The 24,340-nt window shown below is 37.3% G+C and overlaps 1 protein-coding gene across 1 annotated transcript in view; it reads left to right on the plus strand.

Moving 5' to 3' along the window:
* Positions 1-24,340, plus strand: part of ALG13 (ALG13 UDP-N-acetylglucosaminyltransferase subunit) — a 78,743-nt gene that overhangs the window by 39,615 nt on the left and 14,788 nt on the right. Inside the window, 12 exon segments of the mRNA XM_068962033.1 lie at positions 84-192; positions 1,769-1,833; positions 2,149-2,249; positions 3,375-3,502; positions 4,516-4,762; positions 5,338-5,448; positions 5,638-5,794; positions 6,406-6,526; positions 10,369-10,401; positions 10,486-10,541; positions 15,675-15,746; positions 16,989-17,154. Coding sequence (XP_068818134.1) covers positions 84-192; positions 1,769-1,833; positions 2,149-2,249; positions 3,375-3,502; positions 4,516-4,762; positions 5,338-5,448; positions 5,638-5,794; positions 6,406-6,526; positions 10,369-10,401; positions 10,486-10,541; positions 15,675-15,746; positions 16,989-17,154 — 1,366 coding nt within the window.

Consider the following 24,340-nt stretch of genomic DNA (forward strand, 5'->3'; position numbering starts at 1 on the left):
AAGGAAAAGAACCTTTTTTCTTCCTTCTTCATAGAAGGAAGACTTAAGGATGGTGAGTTGTAGCATGATTATTTTTGTTTTAGTCTCCAGAAAATCCATCAAAGATGCTCTTCCCCTATAAGGTGCTCAAAGCCCTGGATCCAGAAATCTATCGTAATGTAGAATTTGATGTTTGGTTGGACAGCAGAAAAGGTAATGAAATAACAGGATATTTTTGAATCCTGACAGATATAGGAGAACAATTTTGCAAATTCTTTTAAAATAAGAGATGTTTTCAAACCATGGTTATGAAAAACACTTTTATATGTTTATATGGTACTTTTTAGCCTACTCAATACATGATTTAAGTCCAAAGGAGGAAGCAAATAGGTATAGAATTGGTGAGGGATCTTTTAGAGTCTGATGTTCATCAGGGACTTCAAGTTTGCAAAGACTCCGTCTTAGATAACTTTGAGAGTACCAGAATTGTAAGTGGAAATAAATTCCACTTAAGTTTAATGTGTTAAGATGGATGATAGATGAATAGGTCAAGTGTTAGCAAACTGTGACATGTGAGTCAAATCCAATCTGCCACCTGTTTTTGTATGGTCCATGAACCAAGAATGGTTTTCTATTTTTAAGTGGCAGGGAAAAATTAAAAGAACAATATGTTGTGACACATGAAAATTATATTCAATTTTCAGTGACCATAAGGTTTTATGACATATTTAAATAGTTGCAACAGAGTCTGTATGGCCTACATTCTTTAAAATATTTATTATCTGGCTCTTTACAGAGAAAATTTGCCAACCTTTGAAATAGATAATTGCTTCTCTCTCCTTATTAACTAAGTTGATCAAATTAGGTCTTAAAGTTCTGCCATCAGTGTAGCCTTTAATGTTTCGTATTCAACTCCTTGGACCTTGGTGGTGAGCCTAGGTATAGTTAATAATCTAGAATGAGATTAATACTTTGTAGAACACAATAAATTGCTAAAAATACAGTTGACCCTTGAACAACATGAAGGTTAGGGTCACTGATCCTCCAAGCGGTTGAAAATCCAGATATAATTTGTAGTCTACCCTCAGTATTCCCAATTCCTCTGTATCCACAGTTCCACATCCTCAAATACAACCAACCTCGGTATTTGTAGTACTATTGAAAAAAATCTACATATGAGTGGATCCCTGCAGTTCAAACCCATGTTGTTCAGGGGAAAACTGTATTGCTTTGAAGAAGCTGCATAGTGTTTCTTTCTCTTTTTTTTTTTTTTCTTTTCTTAAAAAATTGAAGTGTTACTTTCAAATTGAACCTTATTGGTGTATGACTAATTCTAAGATTACAACCTCCAAGTTTCCACTTATTTGTGTCTTAAAGCACAGAACTATTCTGGCAAATCTCCTTAAATTGACCACAGTAATAACCTGTTAAGAGTGATGGAAAGACCTTTCAGGCCAGTGGTCCCTCACCTTTTTGTCACTAGGGACTGATTTCGTGGAAGACAGTTTTTCCGTGGACCGGGAGGGGAATGGTTTTGGGATGGTTCAAGCATGTTACATGTATTGTGCACTTTATTTTTATTATTACATCAGCTCCACCTCAGATCATCAGGCGTTAGATCCCGGAGGTTGGGGAACCCTGCTTCTGGACATTTTCCCTACAGATTTTATATTGTAGGGATTGGTAGCATTGTCAAAAACACTGGTAAAAACAAATTAGAAAATGAACTGTTGTAAAACAGGAAAGGAACCAGTTCAGTTGAGCTTGAATCTTCATTTTCTTTTAATAGAACTTCAAAAATCTGATTATATGGAGTATGCTGGGAGACAGTACTATTTGGGAGACAAATGTCAGGTTAGTTTCTTCTTTAAAGAATCAATAATTTGTTTTTCTGAGATTGTGGTTTTAGTCATTAATATGTGATTAACAAAACTAATTAATGTTTATGTTAGGTTTTAATTACAAACTTGTGATTATATGTAAAGTGTAAAGCTTTTTCATCTTGTGCTGACTCCATTGAACTGGACTGGCAGTGTTTATTATCAGCTGCTTTAATAAGTAGATACTGAACTCCATTTCAGGAGAAGAAGTATTTTTGCTTAGCAAAAGCCAGATCTGCTGATAGACTCAAGACTAGATGTGTTCTTACTGTCTCTTCCCCTCTTTCAGGTTCGCTTGGAATCAGGTGGAAGATATTATAATGCTCATATTCAGGAAGTTGGAAATGAAAACAGTTCAGTAACAGTCTTCATTGAAGAGCTGGCAGAAAAGTAAGACTATAATAATTTGTTCAATTAACTAAAATCTATGGCTCTTGATGCCTTTTTATAGTCTTAAATTGAGAATTACCAGGATGCTAGTAAGAGAACAAAGTTATATCTGGTACTGGCCTAAGATGACTTATTTTGAATTGTAAAAGCATGTGATGAAGTATGAAATTTCAGTATGTCTATGCATAAGTTTTGAAATCCTAGGTAATAGCCAACTTATTAGAAATAATAAGTACAACAAAATTCTGATATAAATTTATACTAATTTGAAAACTAGTTTTCTAACTGAGCCTCTGCCAATATCAAATTAGGGTAGTCCGTTCATTCTCAAACTTTAACATACCCCAGAATTACATGGAGAGCTTGTTAAAATTCAGATTGATGAGTTCTGTCCCCAAAGTTTGATTTAGGAAGTTTGTGGTGGGGTCCAAGACTTTGAACTTGTAATAAGTTTCCAGGTGATACTAATGCTGTTGGTCCACTTTGAGAACCATTAAACTAGGCTGTGCTGCCCTAACAACCAGACTCTCAGCAAACTTAAGAAAGAGTTAATTTCTTTCTCATTTAGCATGTTCATAGTAGGTCAACAAAGGGGCCCAGGTTGACAAGGGCTCTATCCAGACATACGCTGCCATGATCACAGGCAGGTGGAAAATGAAATCTTGACAAACCATGTGCTGACTTTTAAAGCATATGCTCACATTTTACTGGCCAAAATACGTTACATAATTAAGCCTAAAGTCAGTGGGGTGAGAAAATAAAATCCTTCTCCAAGGAGAGGCAGCAATTATTTGTAAACTAGTCTACCACAATCTTTCCTACTTAATGTGATATGTGCTATAAACAGCTATACCTGTGGCAGATTCATGTTGATGTATGGCAAAACCAATACAATATTGTAAAGTAATTAACCTCCAATTAAAATAAATAAATTTATATTAAAAAAACAGCTATGAATTTATACAAACTGCTCTTAGTTTTCTAATGTACAAAGAAAACTTCAATAAGGAGGCTAGGGGTTACAGGTTTAAGTAGAAAACACTTGAAAATGAAGCAGGAGGGATGTGTATAAAATGAGAATTGACTGTTTTACAGTGGCTTCATGTTGTTATCTGTACCTTTAAGGCATGTTGTTCCACTAGTTGACTTAAAACCAGTTACCCAAGTGACACCTGTTCCTGCCTGGAATGCTATGCCCAGTAGGAAAGGAAGAAGTTACCAGAAAATTTCTGGGGGCTACATCCCAGAAATAGGTTTGTATACTAAAAGTTTTATTATTGTCCTCTTCTTGTACTTACCTACATTGCACTTATTTTTAAAGCTGTAACTTAAGTCTTATCCTGGTTTAGAGTTCCTCCTTTGACACTACTGAAGTTTTGGGATGGATAATACTTTGTTGTAGGGAGCTGTCCTATGCATTATAGGATGCTTGGCAGCATCCCTGGCCTCTGCTCACCAGATGCCAGCAGCATTCTTCTTCAAGTTATGAGAACCAAAAATGTCTCCAGACATTGCCAAATGTGCCACAAGGAGGGAAGGGGCAAAATTGTCCCTACCTGAGAACTACTGTGTGGGTGACTTTGTTTAAGCTTAAGCTGGGGTGGACTTTAATCTCTAAAACTTGAAAAGATTTCTCAAAGAACTAGGAAAGCATCTCATGGAAGCAACCAGAGATATTAATAGGCATGATTTCTTGGATAATAGTAACATAGGAAATTGAACGACTAACTGTTTTGATGACAAAAGTTGCCTATACTAAAGACAGTGCTGAGATGTCCATCAATAACAAGTTACTTGTTCATTTTGCCCTTCCAAATGGAACACCTAGTACATCCTTTTTTTTTTCTAGTACATCCTTTGAAAATACAGACATTTCTTCCCCTGTATTCATATGGATTTCCTAGAAAAACATCTGAGTGTTCTAGACATTTGTGGGATACCTTGGACCTTTTGCTTTGGTTATGAAGCTTATTGCTTACTGCTTTGTTTTCTTTTTTTTTTTTCTTTTTTTTTTTTTATTAAATTTTAAAATCTTTAATTCTTACATGTGTTCCCAAACATGAAACCCCCTCCCACCTCCCTCCCCATAACATCTCTGTGGGTGATCCCCATGCACCAGCCCCAAGCATGCTGTATCCTGCGTCAGACATAGACTGGTATACATGATAGAATGCCATTCTCCCAAATCATCCCGCCCTCTCCCTCTCTCTCTGAGTCCAAAAGTCCGTTATACACAGCTGTGTCTTTTGCTTTGTTTTCTTGAAAGCTATGTCAGAGATGGACATGAAGCAACGGAAGAAGATGTTCAAGAAAGTTAGAGGGAAAGAGGTTTATATGACTATGGCTTACAGCAGGGAAGAACCCCTTCTCCCACCCAGGCTTCAGCACAGTATGCCTTATGGGCATGGCCCTCCAATGCACTACTCACAGACAGCTGGCAATGTTATGTCTAATGAACATTTTCATCCTCAACATTCATCTCAGAGACAAGGTCGGGGATATGGGATGCCCAGGTAGGTCTTAACTAACTTTGAAGATAATGTACATCTCTGTTTAGACATTGGAAATAATTCCTGGGCAGAATTATGGTGGAACTTGGAAATATCTTAATAGTTTAGATTTCTCTTACAATCTCTACCTGAAGGGACATAGAGAATGGAAATGATGTATACTTAAATTCTTGGCAAACTTATGGAAGACTCGTATTCTCACAGTCTAGGAGAATATGGAGCAGTTGAAAACATGCTAGAAGATAGAATGCCATCAAGCTGAGTGCCATGTATATGGCACTGAATCTATCAATAATGAATAGGCCAAACCATAATGGAAAAGAATAGGAAAAAAGAATGTATGTGTATATATATATATATATATAACTGAATCACTTTACAGCAGGAATTAATACAACATTGTAAATCAGCTATACTTCAATTAAAAACAATGGATAGGCCTAATGTCAGTAGTGAGGAAAGCAAAACTCTTTCAATTTGATTGTTTTTAGAAAGATATGTTAATTCTGTTTAACTACAAAGACTGACTACTCAAGCAGCAGTAAAAAAGAGTTCTGTTTTTTCCCCCCTATTCTTAGGGATTCATCTCGCTTTATAAACAGGCACAACATGGCAGGCCCTAAAGTCGGTTTTTACCCTGGTCCAGGTAAAAGGTGCTGCCAGAGCTATGATAACTTCTATAGATCTCGGTAAGTGAACTTTAAGTGTGGAAGGTTAGAGAAAATGAGTAAGTTTGACTTTATTGCTGTGCAATAAATATATGGACTAATATTTTTAAAGTGTCAACATAGAGGCATTTGAACTAGTATTTAGAAATTTAGAAACAAGTTAGTATCATATTTTATCTTTTTATCCCCTTCTAATTCTGCAAACTTAAGTTCCTTTAGACGTAGTCACCGCCAGATGCATTGTATGAATAAGGAATGCCAATTTAGCTTTGCTCCAGAGAATGGACAAATGCCCAGGGGCTTGGAAGAAACCATTACATTTTATGAAGTTGAAGAAGGGAATGAAACTGCTTATCCAGCTTTACCTGTAAGTAGTTCAGAGTTTTACTCACAAAGCTATTTACTTTATTTTTTTTAATGTAATGTGGATACATTTTAGCTATTTTGCAAATTACCAAATAAAGCCCTTCCTAGAAAACATGGATTTTCATCTTAGAGCTTTTAAAAATTAGAGAGGAAATTTTTAAAGCTGTCCTTACATAAGAGGTGTCAGAGAAGGCAATGGCACCCCATTCCAGTACTCTTGCCTGAAAAATCCCATGGACAGAAGAGCCTAGGAGGCTACAGTCCACGGGGTCACAAAGAGTCAGACACGACTGAGCGACTTCACTTTTCACACATTGGGGAAGGAAATGGCGACCCACTCCAGTGTTCTTGCCTGGAGAATCCCAGGGATGGGGGAGCGTGTTGGGCTGCCGTCTATGGCGTCGCACAGAGTCAGACACGACTAAAGTGACTTAGCAGCAGCAACAGAAGAGACTTAGAGATGGACTTGCCTATATAAGTATGGGCTAAAATTTTGTTTTCTTGATCATTACTTCCTCCCATATTTTTGATTCTGAAGTACATTTTAAATATTTGTAGCTTTTTCTCTGACTATATAGGGGCATTGTGTTTGTGTGTATCTCTTTGGTACAGAATCTTGGAGGGCCCTCTACAATGGTTCCTGCTTCTTCGAGATATTGTGTTGCAAGGCGAGGACATAGCTCAGGAAAACAGCCTTTGAATTCAGAGGAGGGTGATGGCCAGAGTGACAGTGGTGAGTCAGTTACAGTTCAATATTTTTTATTTATTTATTTATTTTTATGTTATTGTATATTATTTTTATTATTATCATTTTTTTTAACTTTACAATATTGTATTGGTTTTGCCATACATCAACATGAATCTGCCATGGGTGTACACGAGTTCCCCATCCTGAACCCCCCTCCCACCTCCCTCCCCATACCATCCCTCTGGGTCATCCCAGTGCACCAGCCCCAAGCATCCTGTATCCTGCATTGAACCTGGACTGGTAATTCGTTTCTTGTATGATATTATACATGTTTCAATGCCATTGTCCCAAATCATCCCACCCTCTCCCTCTCCCACAGAGTCCAAAAGACTGTTCTATACATCTGTTTCTCTTTTGCTATCTCGCATACAGGGTTATTGTTACCATCTTTCTAAATTCCATATATATGCGTTAGTATACTGTATTGGTGTTTTTCTTTCTGGCTTACCTCACTGTGTGTAATTGGCTCCAGTTTCATCCACCTCATTAGAACTGATTCAAATGTATTCTTTTTAATGGCTGAGTAATACTCCGTTGTGGATATGTACCACAGCTTTCTTATCCATTCATCTGCTGATGGACATCTAGGTTGCTTCCATATCCTGGCTATTAGAAACAGTGCTGCGATGAACATTGGGGTACACGTGTCTCTTTCAATTCTGGTTTCCTTGGTGTGTATGCCCAGCAGTGGGATTGCTGGGTCATATGGCAGTTCTATTTCCAGTTTTTGAAGGAATCTCCACACTGTTCTCCATAGTGGCTGTACTAATTTGCATTCCCACCAACAGTGTAAGAGGGTTCCCTTTTCTCCACACCTTCTCCAGCATTTATTGCTTGTACACTTTTGGATAGCAGCCATTCTGACTGGTGTGAAATGGTACCTCATTGTGGTTTTGATTTGCATTTCTCTGACAATGAGTGATGTTGAGCATCTTTTCATGTGTTTGTTAGCCATCTGTATGTCTTCTTTGGAGAAATGTCTATTTAGTTCTTTGGCCCATTTTTTGATTGGGTCGTTTATTTTTCTGGAATTGAGCTGCAGGAGTTGCTTGTATATTTTTGATATTAGTTGTCAGTTGCTTCATTTGCTATTATTTTCTCCTATTCTGAATGCTGTCTTTTCACCTTGCTTATAGTTTCCTTTGTTATGCAGAAGCTTTTAATTTTAATTAGGTCCCATTTGTTTAGTTTTTCTTTTATTTCCAGTATTCTGGGAGGTGGGACATAGAGGATCCTGCTGTGATTTATGTCAGAGAGTGTTTTTTTAAAAAGATGATTCTTGTGGTATGAGTACAACAGGGCTAAAGTTTTGGTTTGGAAAGGGTCCCACTCCATTCTGGCAGCTCATTTTGAAAGTTATCAGTTCTTGTATCAGAGCTTGCTAGATTTTCAAGATGTCTTGATATTTTTCAGAAAGACAGACTTCTATTTCTGTGAGGTCACTACATTGTTAAAATGTTCAGTTCTCTGATAGGTCTTCAGTGAGTTTTGATTTGGTGAGATTTCAGTATTGGAAGTATCTATTCTTATTAGTAAGGAACTGTTTATGTTGTCCATACCATTTGTATAATTACTTTAGATTTTCCCGTGATTGTTATTTTACAAGACTGCTATGAAATAATTTCTTTTCCTGAAGAAATCTATTTGATTTATGAACATCACTATTCATTGAGTTCTAATGGCCATATGCTGTACTAAGCAATTATATTTAAAATTTAATATAATACTTTGTCCCTCTGAGGAATGTGTATCTTTGTTCTATATATGAGGAAATTGAGATTCAAAGGGGAAAATGACATGGCTAAAATCATATACTTGGTAAATGGCAGAGATTTGATTATTTATAACAGCTTTACTTAGATATAACTTACACATTTGTACACTTCACCTAACATGTACAATTCAGTGTTTAAAGTGAAAACGGTGGCTTTCAGTATAGTCATGAAGTTGCATAAATTATCACAATCAATTTTAGAAAAAGAAACCCTGTACCCATTAGTGGCCTTCCCTAGTGGCTCAGCTGTTAAAGAATTCACCTACAGTGTGGGAGACCTGGGTTCGATCCCTGGGTTAGAAAGATCCCCTGGAGAAGGGAAAGGCTACCCATTCCAGTATTCTGGCCTGGAGAATTCCATGGACTGTACAGTCCATGGGGTCCAAAGAGTCGGACATGACTGAACAACTTTCACTTCACTAGTGGCTCAGACAGTAGAGGATCTGCTAGCGATGCAGGAGACCTGAGTTCAGTTCTTGGGTTGGGAAGATCCCCTGGAGGAGGGAATGGAAACCCACTCCAGTATTCTTGCCTGGAGAATTCCATGGACAGAGGAGCCTGAGAGGCCACACCCTAGGGAGTCATAGAGAATCAGACACGACTGAGCAACTAACACTTTTACCTATTAGTGGTCATTCCCATTATCCCCCCAGCATCCCCTTCCCTGCTACCAGTCATAGGTAGCCATCAGTCTGCTTTCTGTCTTAATGGATTTGCCTGTTCTGGATATTTCACATAAAAGGATTCATGTAATATATGGTCCTTTGTGACTGGCAGAGATCAGTTTTGAACTTGGTTTTATCTGACTTTAAAGTATATATATGTGTATATATACACACACCGTTAATAGTTGTTAGGAGTGCCTTGCGTCGTGAAGTGTGCTTTTTTTTTTTTTTAACTGTTTTTCTGTAAAATGATATATGCCTACTGAAACGCTTCTGGAGGAATTGGGTGGATTAAGGAGGTATGAGGTCTGAATGATTTGACTTACTGGTCAGCGTCTTTTCTTGTTATATTCTTCTTGCTGCTATTTATGATGAAGAAAATAGATATTTTTAAGAATTTAATGAAGACAAAATATCTAGAGCAAGAATGATCTTTGAAGAATTTGTACATGTATGTGTATGACTGCGCTTATGTATGCGTATTCTTGGCTCTTTTACTCAGGATGACCCTTTGTCTATTTCTTTTAGTGTGGTGGGTACATTCAGATGTACTGTTCACCTATAGTGGCATATTTAGAGTAACCAAGTATTTTTTTCTCACATTAAATCCTGTTTTCTGGAGGAGCTGCCTGCATGTGTATTTGATAAGTGACATGTTTAAGAATCAAATCCACTTTTGACCTTTGGGGTTTTATTTGGTGGAAAGCGGTCCAACTGAAGGTTGATTTTCTCTGAATTTCAATGATATAGCAGTCTTAGAGAAAAGTACTTCAGTCCTCTAAGCCATCTTCTGACAACAAACTGATATTCAATGTATTATATACCTGTATCAGGCTGAAAAATAGATGAGGTATGACATATTCCTTTAATGTTCACCTAAGCAACCTATTGGTTATTATAGTCACATTACTTTATAATGTATAAAGTCATTTCCTGTATGTCAAGCATCATGCTATGTTCTTTTCACCCCACTAGGAGCTAGGTACTATTATCCCTGTTTTATAGTGAAGAAATGAAGACACAGAAATTAAATAACCTGCCTAAAGTGATAGTTATTCAAGATTCAAATCTAGACAGTCCTAACTCCAGAGCCAGTGAAGTTAATCACCATAATCTACTGCCAGAATTGGACAGAGCTGGGTTTTTCACGTCTGCCTGAACTCTTAAGAAGCAAGGGAATTTTCAAAGGAGAAATTTGTACTGTTTATAGCCAGTCTGACTAATATCTGTTGACTATTATGAAAGCTTTAAATCACTTGTTTCAAGGATGTATACATTTTAGTTCTGAACATGTACCCATAAAACTTGAGAAAAAGCAAGTGCTGGCCATCTGATGCTGCTGAGCAAAAAGCTCTACATAAATGCACTTTTTCTGTCTTTTTTTTTAGGGGGATATCATGAAGAATATATTTATCCTTCAGGTCAGTGAGATCTGATATTCATTATTTATAAAATTTTGAACTATAAAATAATGCTCATTATTGTACTTTGGTTATATCTTCTAGACCCAGACTATGACACTTCAGGTGTTTATAGCACAGCTGAATCTACTGCAAACTTGGTAGGTATTTAATTATAGTCACAAACACATGTAGCTCCTGTATACTAAAGCACTGTTCTAAGAGCTATGCACTTAAATGTGTTTAAGTCAGAACAGTCCTATGAGGTATTAGGGTATCATTCTGATTTTGTAGATGAAGAAATTGAGACCCAGAAATTAGATCAACTAAAATCACATTTTTCTGGAAATTATCCTAGATGTTCCTAATATGTGTTGATACAAGAGGAAATTTGAACATTGGCAGTGATGATTTTTTTAGAGGATTTTGTCATGGGTCATTAATCTCAGGTATTTAATTGAGCAAGAGTTTATTTCTGGGTTATGCTACTTGCATAGTGGAGGTCTTTAGGAGGGCTCTGCTTAGGGGCTTAGGCTGATGGAAGTTCCATACATGATTGGTAAGACAGGAAACAAAAGGTAGTGAATGGTGCACTGGCTCTTATAGCTTCCACATGGAGGTGACATGTATTAATTACTTTTCCATTTCTTTTTCATTGGACTGAGCATGTTTCCCTTGAGACTCTTAACTTCTCTGTGCCTGGAAGTCAAAAACTTGGAAATATTTTAATAACACTAAGGATTACAACATTTAACCAAACTCCCTCATACGGACCGATTACTTCCTTCCACGTCAAAGGAGGCAACCCCAAAATCTACTTCAGTGTGATTAAACTCAGAGCCCAAGGTTTCTGAAAAATGTGTAGTACTCTTTGTATTGGGTCTAGATATGGTTCCTCTTGATCTGGAGGCCTAAAACCAAAGATACAAAGTTATTTACCCCCTACATACCCAATTTACAGTGGTAGACCAGGGACTAAAAACTTGCAATTGAAATTCCCATCAGATCCAGGGAGAATGGGAAAAAAAGTTACTGGCCTGTAGTATTTCGACATCATGCTGGACAGACATTTTGAGGGCCCCCATCCTGGGCATTGGGACTGTTCCCTGGAGAAGCTCCCTGGTTAATTGTTCACTGGGGCTCTTGATTATGCCACAGCCCTTCCTTCCTTGGCCGTGTTTGAAGCAGGCATTGGAGAATAATCCTTGTTGGCAGCTGAGCAGCTTCCTCACACTGCTTCTTACTCATAGGAAATTGAGAGCCCAAGGCTGGTTTTAATCTTAATTGGATAGTTTTAGTTCTGCTCATGGTTTCTTTGGCTGTGTGATTAATTTATTGTACAGCTTCTCTGATTCCTTCCTGTTAGTTTCATGTGCCGGTAGCCATACTGACATTAGATTTGCTATAATTCTTTGCATTCTTATTCCTTTCATGGCTCAGTGTGTAAAGAATATGCCTACAATGCAGGAGACACAGGTTCGATGCTGGGTTGGGAAGATCCCCTGGAGGAGGAAATGGCAACCCACTCCAGTATTCTTGCCTGGAAAATCCCATGGGCAGAGGAACCTGGTGGACTACAGTACATGGGTCACAAAGAGTCGGACATGGCTGAGCAACAAAGACACACATTCCATCACATTCTTATCCCTGTTTCTCTACTTGAGTGCAAATACCTTGAGCTTATCAATCATTGATAGAAGAGTCATAACCTTTGAATACTTTCCCCATGAGCCATTTTGTCCAAATGCAAGGACTAACTGGATGTTATATCCTTAATTGTACTCCTGGTTTGAGATACCTTAGTGCAGTCATATTTTAATGATTTGAGTCTTGCTTCAAGGCCAGCTTTTAACTTCTCTTTGTTGTTCAAAATATTTATCAATTTTATCTTTTACAGTTTTGAGTTGAAGCAGTTAGTTACCTCTTCAAACCCTAAAAGCCCCAGTATTCAAGAATTCTATTCCCTTTTATTCCTGCCTACAAACTACTTTTCCTTACACATCTTAAAATACCTTGCTAAAATCTGCCAGCAGTAATCAAAACAAAAAACTAATGTTCTGTTTCCTAAACCTCTTCCCTTAAGAGCTACAAGTTCATAATCTTCTCGTCAAGTTTCTGTTACAGCAGCACCCTAATTTTAGTTACCAGTTACTGTTTTGGTCAAGCTAAGTTATGCTGTGGCAGCAGTCCCCCAAAAATCTCAGCAGCTTAACACAGTTGTTCTTACTAATGTTATAGGAACAGTGCAGGTTGGTAGCAGGCTTTTGTTCATCAGAGTCACTCAAGAACCCAAGCTGATGGACCATGTACTTTCATAGTCATCTTGGCAGAGCTGAAGATAAGGAAATTAAACACTGGGTATCAATATTTCTGCTCATATGTCATTGTCCAAACAAGCCACAAGGCCATACCTAACTAGATGAGGCCAGGAAGAGCAACATACCCATATACCTAGGAGGAGAATTGGAAATATCTGTGAAGAAGTTGAATGACTACCTTCTGTTCTCTGTGATTAATTTAAACTTTGATAGATAGCTTCATGTACTTAATTTTTGTTTTTACTGTTTAGGCAATACATCTTAGGAAGGTGAAGAAAACTGTGATATATAATTCTCTTCCCATTATTTCTCCTTCCCTTCCTTTGTCCCTGCTAGAGAAATAGTTTTTTCCCTCCCTCTGTCATTACTAGTCTCAGTATTACATGCTTTTTTTTCCCACTCTTTTTATACCATTTCTTGAAATAGCCACCCAAGTTGAAAAGGCAAGTGAAAATCTCACCTTCAGGGATGACAGTAGACATTTTCTTTTTGTGTGTTTAATTTCATTTGTTACATCTTCCTTTTTGCTCTGAACTTAGTTTATCATACATCCCCAGTAGATTTCAGTCTCTTCATGATGTGTTCTGCTCCCAACCCCCAGTCACCAAGTTTCTAAGTAATTTTTCCACAGCATTCTGAGAGGAGAGGAGCTCTGCAGAACTTAAAGATTTCCAGGCACAGACTCTTCTTCTAACCACAGCATTTATTATTCTTACTTTCATGCCTAAGTATCACCTAAATCCTTCCCTAGAAATGTTTGGAATTCACACTGGGCCTTCTGAGCCAGGGCTGAGTTCACTTTTGGCAGGTATTTGGTTTGCACTTGGGGCTTCCCTGGACCAGAGTTCGATCCCTGGGTCAGGAAGATCCCCTGGAGAAAGGAATGGCAGCCCATTCCAGTATTCTTGCCTGGAGAATTCCGTGGATTAGGGGAGCCTGGCTGGCTACAGTCTATGGGGTGGCAAAGAGTTGGACACGACTGAGTGACTAACACTTTTACTTTGTGCTGTACTTAAAACCAAACTTCTGAAATGTTCACTCTTCAGGTCCACGTTAAGTTGTGCTTGTCTTTCTCACATTGTGGTTCCTCTTGTTTTCTGTAATTACTTCCCCTGATTTCTTCTGTGTTCTTACTATGAGTACCAGTTTCTGCTGCTAGTTTATTTTCCTGTCATGACAATCTGTCATGCGTAATCCTGAGTCCTTTAAAATCATTTTTGCTTTCACAAAGACAAGGTCTTGAACCAAAGGAGAATGATGTTTGGGTTATACTACATCCTGCTTGTAGGATGCATCTGACCAGTTATCCACCCTTGTTTCAAGCTGTATCTTTAGATGGACTTCTTTCTTTTAGCAACACGGTTGCTGGTGCTCCTGATTTTGAGTTTTTTATGGCAAGAGAGGACACTGAGAAAGTGTTTAAATTACAGTCCTCTGTTACATTTTAGTATCTGCATTGCAACTAGACTTGGATATGATCAAGATTTCTACAGTAGGAAATATTAGGTTAGTGCAAAAGTAATTGCGGTTTTTTTGTATTGTTGAAATTTGCCTTTGTACTGGAATACATTCTTAAATAAATGTGGTTGTGTTATACATTATTTTAATGTGCATTTCTCAGGGTTTTTTTTTTTTTTTTTGCTAATGACTTGTTATGTGCAGTTTGTTTTTTATTTTAGACTGTGGAAATGGTGTTAGACAAAAAGTAAATTCGAGTGATTTTCTTATTTGAGTTCAAAATGGATTGTAAAGCAGCAGAGACAACTCGCAACAACAATGTATTTGACCCAGGAACTGCTAACAACCATACAGTGCAGTGGTGGTTCAACAAGTTTTGCAAAGTAGTTGGGAGCCTTCAAGATGAGGAGTATAGTGGCCGGCCATCAGAAGTTGACAAGAACCAATTGAGAGCAATCATTGAAGCTGATCCTCTTACAACAATCCAAGAAGTTGCTGAAGAACTCAGTGTCAACCATTCTGTGGTCATTTGGCATTTGAAGCAAATTGGAAAGGTGAAAAAGCTTGATAAGTGGGTGCTTCATGAGCTGATCTGAAATAAAAAAAAAATCATTGGAAGTGTCATCTTCTCTTACTCTGTGCAACAACAGCAAACCATTTCTTGATTGGATTGTGATATGTAATGAAAAGTGGATTTTATATAACTGGCGATGACCAGCTCAGTGGTTGGAACAATAAGAAACTCCAAAGCACTCCCCAAAGCCAAACTTGCACCAAGAAAAGGTCATGGTCACTGTTTGGTGGTCTGCTGCCAGTCTGATACACTATAATTTTATGAATCCTTGCGAAACCATTACATCTGAGAAGTATGCTCAGAAAATCAATTAGATGCACTGCAAACTGCAATGCCTGCAGCTGGCATCAGTCAACAGAAAGGGTTGCATTCTCCACGACAGCACCCAACCACATGTTGCACAACCAGCACTTCAAAAGTTGAATGAATTGGGCTATGAAGCTTTACGTCATCTCCCATACTCACCTGACCTCTTGCTGACTGACTACCACTTCTTCAAGCATATCGACAATGTTTTGCAGGGAGAACACTTCCACAACCAGTAGGATGCAGAAAGTGTTTTCCAGAGTTTGTCAAATTCCAAAGCATAGATTTTTTACGCTGAAAGAATAAGCAAGCTTATTTCTCATTGGCAAAAATGTGTTGATTGTAATGGTTCCTATTTTTATCAATAAAGACGTGTCTGAGCCTACTTACAATGATTTAAAATTCACAGTCTGAAACCGCAATTACATCTGCACCAACCTAATAGAACAGTACCTTAGTCGGGCACTAGAGTGATGCCTTTTGGAGTGTTATCATAGTAGTCACTTCCAAATCTGAATACTTTTAGGACAGATCGGTTTCACTTAATATTAGGAGATATTAAAACAAAGAAGATCTTTTATTGGTGTATTGTTTAATTTCTTGATTTCCCCATATTTGTATTTGTGTATTCATTAAAGTCTCTTCAGGCTAGAAGACCATGTTCTATGCCTCCTCAGGACACAGTTACCTCATACAACTACCCCCAGAAGGTAATCTTTTTTTTTATTTTGCAGTTAGTTGAAGTGGCCTGAGCAGAGGAAAATGAATGTTTTCTTTTTGTTCTCTTTTCCCTTCATCATACTTCAAAGAAGCTGCTTATATTCATATTTTAAGTATTCTTGTACTTCCTGGTGCCTGGCACAGTATTTAGTAAATTTATTAACAAATTGATCATCTACTGTTTCAGACACTTTTCTACCTGCTGACACTAAACTATTCATAGTCTCTCTACTCTGAACCTCTTCTATAATGAATAAGTTAATGTCAGTTACCTGTCAAGTCTGTGTCATTTCCTGAAAATTAAAATGTAAAGCTTTCCTATAGAATGGGGAGCTGGCATCAAAAAGGTAGCTGAAACCATAGGAGTTAGTAAGATCATCCTGGGAAAAGGAAGAGATTGAGAAGAACTTCTAGAACAGAGCCTATCACCATTTAAAAATGGGTAGGGAAGGAATAGCCAAGGAGGGAGGAAAGCAGGAGAATGTATTATTATGGAAGTCCAGGAAAAAAAAAATTTCAATGAATAGTGTCAGTTGCTGCCAAGCAGTCAAGCAACATAAGGACTAAAAAGAGTCTACTATGACTTGTTGTCATGGAAATCATTGTGACTTTGAATATAATTTCTGAGAACCAGAGAGGGTAGCAACCACATTGCAATGGGTAATAAGAAAATGGAGACTGCAAGTAAGGATGGTATTCATGAAGAAGAAGCTATTATCATTTGTTGAACATCTCTCTGTGCACAGCCCTGTATTGGGTGCTGTGGCCTAATCAGAAAAACAAATTGCAATCTTACAGAGTTTTTTTTAAAAAAAAGCAAAGAACACTTTTTTTTTAAGTGTATTTGTATGGGGAAATATATATGCATATTAAAAATGCAATATAAATTTCTGGATAATATTGAAGAAACCCAGAGGTTATTTGTTTGTTAAGAGAGGAGCTAAGCAGATAGAAGACAGGGGTTGGAGGGAAATTTTTCATTGTATATACAAGTTTATACTTGGTTTTTGAATAATAATGTATTACCTTTCCATAAAAATATTTAAAAAGTAAAGCTCTCAAAGTAATCTGGGATCTTCTAAAAGAAATAACCTTCCTGTATTAGGTTTACATGAAGATTGACTTCTTTGTGTTATCAGAATACTATTTCCTGAAATTTAGGATCAGATAAGAGACTAATATTATTTGAGAAACCAAACTTAAGAGTTCTAAAATTTCTTCAACACTTACAGGTGATGGTAAATTCTGCAGCAGTTGCAGCTTCCTGTGCCAATAATGTTCCAGCTCCAGCCTTACCTAACTGTGCAGCTGCTAATCAAGCTAGTAGTACCACTTCAGTTTCCTCACAGAATGCTATACAGCCTCTGTTTGTATCTCCACCTACACAAGGCAGGCCAGGTAGGTTATTAGTGGTTGCTTAATTTGGAAGCCTCTTTTTCTATTCAGGGACATGCACATACAGCAATTCTAGTGATTAGATAAAATTACTTGAATTTCCAGTATTAAGTTTGTTTAACCTACTAATAATGTATGTTCTATAGTTGAGGAATCCATGAGATTTGAGAGGGCTTCAATTTTTTTTCTTGTAAATTTGGCTTTGATATGATTTCATAGCTATCATTTTGCTACCCCATTGAAAATTTAGAGTACTTGTACTAGTTTTTCAAATTTTGAGTTAAGTTTTATTATACTAAAATTAAGGTAGAGGTGTTTCACACTCTTACAGAATGAAAAGTTTGGCTCTAGAATTTAAGAGATCTAAGTTAGAATCTTTGTTTTACAACTTACTAGCTATGTAACTTTGGACAAGTTATTGAATCTTTCTTACCTGTAAACTTGGAGCTACTCATAGTACCAGTTTATGAAGTTGTTGTAAAATTTCATTGAGTTAATATAGTTTAAAATTCTCAAGAGAATTCTGGGAAAGTGGTGGCAACCACAGCATAGCTTTTCAGTCTGTGTCACCACATAAAAATGGAAATAGCAAAACCAGAACCCATTGGACAATGCTTAACAACAAAACTAGGTGACAAGGTCTCCCCATGAACCTTAAAATTTAAGCAGGTAGGGACAAACCACCAGGCACGAGACCTGCATGCTGTCAGGGTCTATATGGGAGCAAGAAGACAGAAGCACCGGGGATGTTGTCTGATGAACCTGAGAACAGAAGAACCCTGAAAGAGCTAATAAGAATTCACTGAAAATTGGGGCAGCCAATTTGGAAGGAGCAGCTAGGGCTGGAAAGGGATTTGACCTCTCCAATACTCGGTGAGTGCTTTGGGTACACGGTAAAGGGACTGAAGGGCTTGGAACAGTTTGGCCCCTAAGAACTCTCAAAACTGACCTTGGCAGGACTACCTTTTGGGATAGTGTTCCTCACTGGGGAGAAACTCCTGGGAGTAGAATCAGAACTGATGAGGATAGGGAAAAGAGCAAGTCCAGACTGAAGTTGTGGAGAACAGAGCCAAGGAATACTAGAAAGTAGTCATATTTTAAGCACTATATAAAAAGAAGTTGAGAGTCATATGAAGTTAGAAGAGCTTTCTTGTATTCCATCTCCTTTCAGAGTTTGTGAAAAATAATTTCACATAAAAATGAATGAAAGAAAAGCCCTACATAAACATATACAGAGGTGTTTTAAGGGGAAAATGATGATATCCCTGTAGACAGTAAAAGCATGTCATACATGTGTACATTAAACAGAACTTAACAACTATTTCAAAATGAGATAAAGACATTAATAATACAAAATATTAAAACATAAATCAGGATTAGAAAAATTCGGAGGAGGTGAAAGAACTCAGAAAAGTATTAGAAATGGAAGAAAGTCATTTTGGTAATGAAGACTAAACTACAAAGAACATGACCGATTATATACAGTAGATAATGCTTTAAGAGAAAGATGTAAAAGAGGGGTAAATCTAAAATGAAAAAAAAAAAAGAGACTCAAAAGTGACATATTGAAGTTAGGCAAAGGATATCCAGCACTGATAGAAGTTCTGAAGAAGAAAACCAACGTAAGGGAAAAGAGTACTAAAATCTACAATTCAGAAAATTTTCCTGACATTAAAAAAAAACTTTAGAACCACATACTGAAACAGCACTCAGCATAACTGAGATTACTGAGCCAGAACAACCAACACCAGCATATTCTAGTAAAACAACTGGACTTAAAGAAAGTGCTTTGTTTATCTAGATAAAAGAGCCTATGGAGTATAAAGGAAATAAAATGATAGTCATCCAACTTTGACAGCAGTGCTTCAGCTAGAAGAAAATGGAGTGACATTTAATGAAATGATATGTGAACCAAAGATTTTATATCCAACCAAACATTTTCAGGCTTAAAGGGTAATATATACGAATTCAGAGAATATTGTTCTCATGAGTACTTCTTGAAAAATCTACTAAAGATACGCTTTCAAGCAAGGTAATCACTAGCCACATAGGACACTTTATTAATAATAATTACTATTAAGTAAAATAAATCTTCAGTTGCTCAGTCACACTAACCACATACCAAGTGCTCAAAGCCACATGTGCACTGTATTGGACAGTGCAGATACAGAATATTTCTGTCAAGGAAAGTTGTATTGGATGGACAAAGTATTAAAGAATGAATTTTGACTTTTAGACCACCAAAACAGAGACATCAACATAAGACTTGATTGTGAATATTAAATATGTATTTACACAAAATAAAGGCTGAGAGGTTGATGATACACTATGTAAAAGCCTTATGTTTGAACAATGTAGATATAGTATAGCTATTTTTAAAAACAGCAGAATTGAGAGACAATATGCCAAACATTTTTTGATGCTTTCAATAAACACATCAAGTTTTATATAGCAATCTATACTTGTTTTTCAGAGACTATAATGTCAGCTACAATACATGAGTATGGGATATTCCAATTTTATTCCCTGTGTCCTTGCACTCCAGGTCTCAGTATGGAAGAAAGTTAATACAGATATATACTAAAAAGGCTAAGGAAAAACTTTTATGGTATTATATCACATTTCAATTGGAAATATCAATATGAACTTGAAGTATTTTAGCTTTAAATTTATTTCCTAGCTCTGTCTACTGAAAAGGCCTAGAAACAATGAGTATCTTTAGCATTCAGTTTGTGACACTGAAATACCATTTCTCACTTCAAAGCAAATAGCTTTGTGGAGAAATTTCTGCTTCCAGGTTTGGGCAGGAAATGTTCAAGATGAGCCTGGATCATCTTGTCATGCTAGATGTCAAGGAAGCTACCAGAGTACTGGGATCATATCAAAAGGACTCAAGAGCCATTTTAGCGAGGTTCTCACTAGCCAGAGATGCAACAGTTTGAGCTTGAATAATGATCATTGTAATAGGTTGGGACATATCAAATATATTTAAAAGTTCCTGATGATATTTTAGAAATTGATTCCCTTGTGATTAACAGATATAAATAACTATACATAAAATAGATGAAAAAAAAAACAAGGATTTACTGTATAGCACAGGGAACTCTATTCAATATCTTATAATAACATATAGAAAATAATCTGAAATATGTATATATAACAAAAAAATTGGTTCTCAAGAGGATATGAAATAATTTTGCTTTCTTGAAAACTGGACAATATAGTGAAAGAATCAAGTATTTATCCTACCTTTCTTATATGAACTTTCCTACTGGGATAACCAAATAGTAGATGAGAGGAAGTATTTCTATATATTCTGATCAGTAAAAAAAAGAAGTGGCAAAATATGCTCATCTTGCAGTCCTTACTGATTGAATGGACTCACATTAAACAGCAATAATTGTTAAGACTGCAAAGATAGTGAGACGTTACCTATAGACTATTAAAGGAATCAATCTTGAGTCTGATCTAGTCTTCTGGATCTAGTTGCCTATTTACAGGAAAGACAAGAACATGTTGAAATGCACAGTGAGTATGTAATCAGCAAAATCTAGACTGGGAAACTCAACAAGTCGAGGGTTCCTTGAAAGAAAAATTGAAAGGAAATGACAGGGATGGAAAAAGGACCAAGAGATTGAAAGATATTCAGGATCTCAATTTTTAAAAACTTCCTTAGAGATGCATATTTGGGTGACAAAATGCTTAAAAATACAAAGTGATTACTATGAAAGCCAGGATAATGATTGATTATGGTGGGATAAGAGAGTGGTAGTGGCTTCCCAGCTGACACTAGTGGTAAAGAACCCACCTGCCAATGCAGGAGATGCCAGAAACAAGGGTTTGATCCCTGGGTGGGGAAGATAACCTGGAGGAGAGCATGGCAACCCCCTCCAGTATTCCTGCCTGGAGAATCCCATGGTCAGAGGAGCCTGGCAGGCCACAGTCCATAGGGTTGCAAAGAATCGGACATGACTGAAGCAACTAGGCATACAGCACTCAAGACTGTGGTGATTGTGATAGAGTGCGTGGAATGTTTCTGAAATGGCTGGCAGACTTTTCTTTCTTAATGTGGATAGTGTCCACTTGAAACGAATTTGTTGGATTTGTTTTCTATATCTGTTTTATTTATAATGTAAAAATTGTGTGCTTAGCCAGTGCCTCGAACAAAACATTATATATGTGTGTGTGTGTGTATATATATATATATGTTCATTAATGTTCTCAGAAATTTTCCATTGAAAGTGTTAATGTAGACACTGTGGTTTTTTTTTTACTTTGTGCTAATAACTGTTGGGCTTCCCAGGTGGTAAAGAACCTGCCTGTCAATGCAGGAGGCTTAAGAGCTGCAGGTTCGATCCCTGGGTCAGGAAGATCCTCTAGAGAAGGGCATGGCAACCCACTTCAGTGTTCTTGCTTGGAGAATCCCATAGACAGAGGAGTCTGGCAAGCTACAGTCCATGGCATCGCACAGAGTCAGACACGAATGAAGCAACTTAGCAGACATGCATGCTAATAATAGTAAGGGAAAGTGTTGGCTATCTGCTTCTAGCAGATGTCTGAGCTTAAAAAACAAGTGATACATGAATCAAACATTGTAATACCCCATTTATGTAGAATAATTGAAAACTATTCTGTAAATTCCAGATTTGTGTTTTTTATTGGTCAGTCAGTCAGTTCAGTCGCTCAGTCATGTCCGACTCTTTGTGACCCCATGAGTCTCAGCACGCGAGGCCTCCCTGTCCATCACCAACTCCCGGAGTTCACTCAAACTCATGTCTATCGAGTTGGTGATGCCATCAAGCCATCTCATCCTCTGTCATCCCCTTCTCCTCCTGCCCCCAATCCCTCCCAGCATCAGAGTCTTTTCTAATAAGTCAACTCTTCGCATGAGGTAGCCTAAGTATTGGAGTTTCAGCTTCAGCATCAATCCTTCCAATGAACACCCAGGACTGATCTCCTTTAGGATGGACTGGTTGGATCTCCTTGCAGTCCAAGGGACTCTCAAGAGTCTTCTCCAACACCACAGTTCAAAAGCATCAATTCTTTGGTGCTCAGCTTTCTTCACAGTCCAACTCTCACATCCATACATGACCACAGGAAAAACCATAGCCTTGACTAGATGGACCTTTGTTGGCAAAGTAATGTCTCCACTTTTCAATATGCTATCAAGGTTGGTCATAACTTCCCTTCCAAGGAGTAAGCGTCTTTTAATTTCATGGCTGCAGTCACCATCTGCAGTGATTTTGGAGCCCCCCAAAATAAAGTCTGACACTGTTTCCACTGTTTCCCCATCTATTTCCCATGAAGTGATGGGGCTAGATGCCATGATCTTCGTTTTCTGAATGTTGAGCTTTAAGCCAACTTTTTCACTCTCCTCTTTCACTTTCATCAAGAGGCTTTTTAGTTCCTCTTCACTTTGCATTTCTAAAAAGGTATGCTGCCTTTGTTTTACTTTTTATGTGTCTCTTGTGAACCTCAGCTATAACTCTAATAGATAATGAGTGCTTTTTAGTTGTTCTTTATCATTCCTGTCAGTCCTCTAGATAAAATTCATGTTTCATCTTGTTCTTCACGTGTGTCTGTCTGGCAGCCCCATCCCATCTTCCTTTAAGTCACTTCTTACCTGCCAGGTAACTAGATGCTATGATTGCTTTTATTATGAGTGTCTTCATAGGCATTAAATCCTGTTAACTGATTTTTTTGGTAACTGTTTCCAAGTATTTTGCCAGGGCCAGAACTAGTGACGCACTTGCTTTGGGTGCAAAATTTAAGGGAGTGTTAAAAAAACACATAGCGATCAAGATAAATAACACTTTAATGCACTATATGAGAAAAGATTAATGCAAAAAAAAGAATCCTTGATACACAAAGTATCAAAAATTTTTAAAAAGACAAGAACTCTCAGCCAGACTTAGGATGAGGTGAGTGAGGCAGTCACTCTTGGGGTCATGCAAGTGCAAGCTTGGATCCTGTCTTTTAGAATTTTGTTATTTTATTCATCATGGATTGTTTTTTATTTTAATTTGGTGGCCCTTTAAATTTTGTACCTCACTGCACTTTGGTCCTGGCCCTGCCCATTGATCTCTAGAGAATCCAAATCTTCATGTTCTCTTCTGAAATGTCCTGAAGCAGCCTGCAGCTGCTTGGACAAGTAAATAAACTTTCTGAATGCATTTCATTGGTTTTCATTCACATTTTAGAAAAGTTTGCTTCCATTTTTCTGGATCCCTTCTTTGAACTATACCTGTTAAGCCTCTTTGGAGCCCCAGTAAATCTGTGGATGAGATACTCATGCATCTCTAGAGCAACTGAAAGTTTTAAAAGTTCTTTCTTATGGAGTATATTATAATATGCATTTTAAAATAAAGGTGAGTTCAGACAAAATAACCACCAAATTTCTTCTATCCTTGATTCTCTCAGGCCCATGAGAACTTATTTAGCTACTTATATGTCTAGTAGTTGGTTTTTACCTTGTAATCATAATCACTTCTACTCTTTTTAGCTAATTGAACTCATTTCAGTTGCTTTTTTTGAAAAAAAAATATGGTGTTATTTGAGTGCTAATCTAGAAGAAATGAGTGAGGCTTTGTTGAAGCCATTATTTTATAGAAAACAAACCATAAAGTCCTTAGAGCATTTGGAGATGTTCTAAAAATTAAATTCCTCTTCTAAAACTATAAAAGTGGAGATTTCTACATGCATGACAAAACTCCAAAATCAAAAGTTATTTGAACAATTTTTTAAAATGTACTGTTTAATTTAGATACAGTAAAATTCATTTTTGGTGCCCTGTTCTATGAGTTTCAACAATGCATTGTACAACCACCACCAAAACCAAGAGAGAACAGTTTCATTGCCCCCAAAAGAGTTAGTTATCAAGTTTTAATCACTCCAAGACTTACATTTCCTTTTACTGTTGGCCTGTAGCTATATAGAGGTTATATTGTTGTTGTTGTTAAGTCACTAGGTCCTGTCCAAATCTTTGTGACCCTATGGACTGCAGCACGCCAGGCTTCCCTGTCCTTCACTATCTCCCAGAGTTTGCTCTAATCCATGTCCATTGAGTTATTGATGCTATCTAACCATCTTATCCTCTGCCACCCTCCTTTCCTTTTGCCTTCTGTCTTTCCCTGCATCAGGGACTTTTCCAGTGAGTTGGCTCTTTGCATCAGGTGGCAAAAGAACTGGA

This window comes from Capricornis sumatraensis, chromosome X, assembly GCF_032405125.1.
Source record: "Capricornis sumatraensis isolate serow.1 chromosome X, serow.2, whole genome shotgun sequence".
Classification (NCBI taxonomy): domain Eukaryota; kingdom Metazoa; phylum Chordata; class Mammalia; order Artiodactyla; family Bovidae; genus Capricornis; species Capricornis sumatraensis.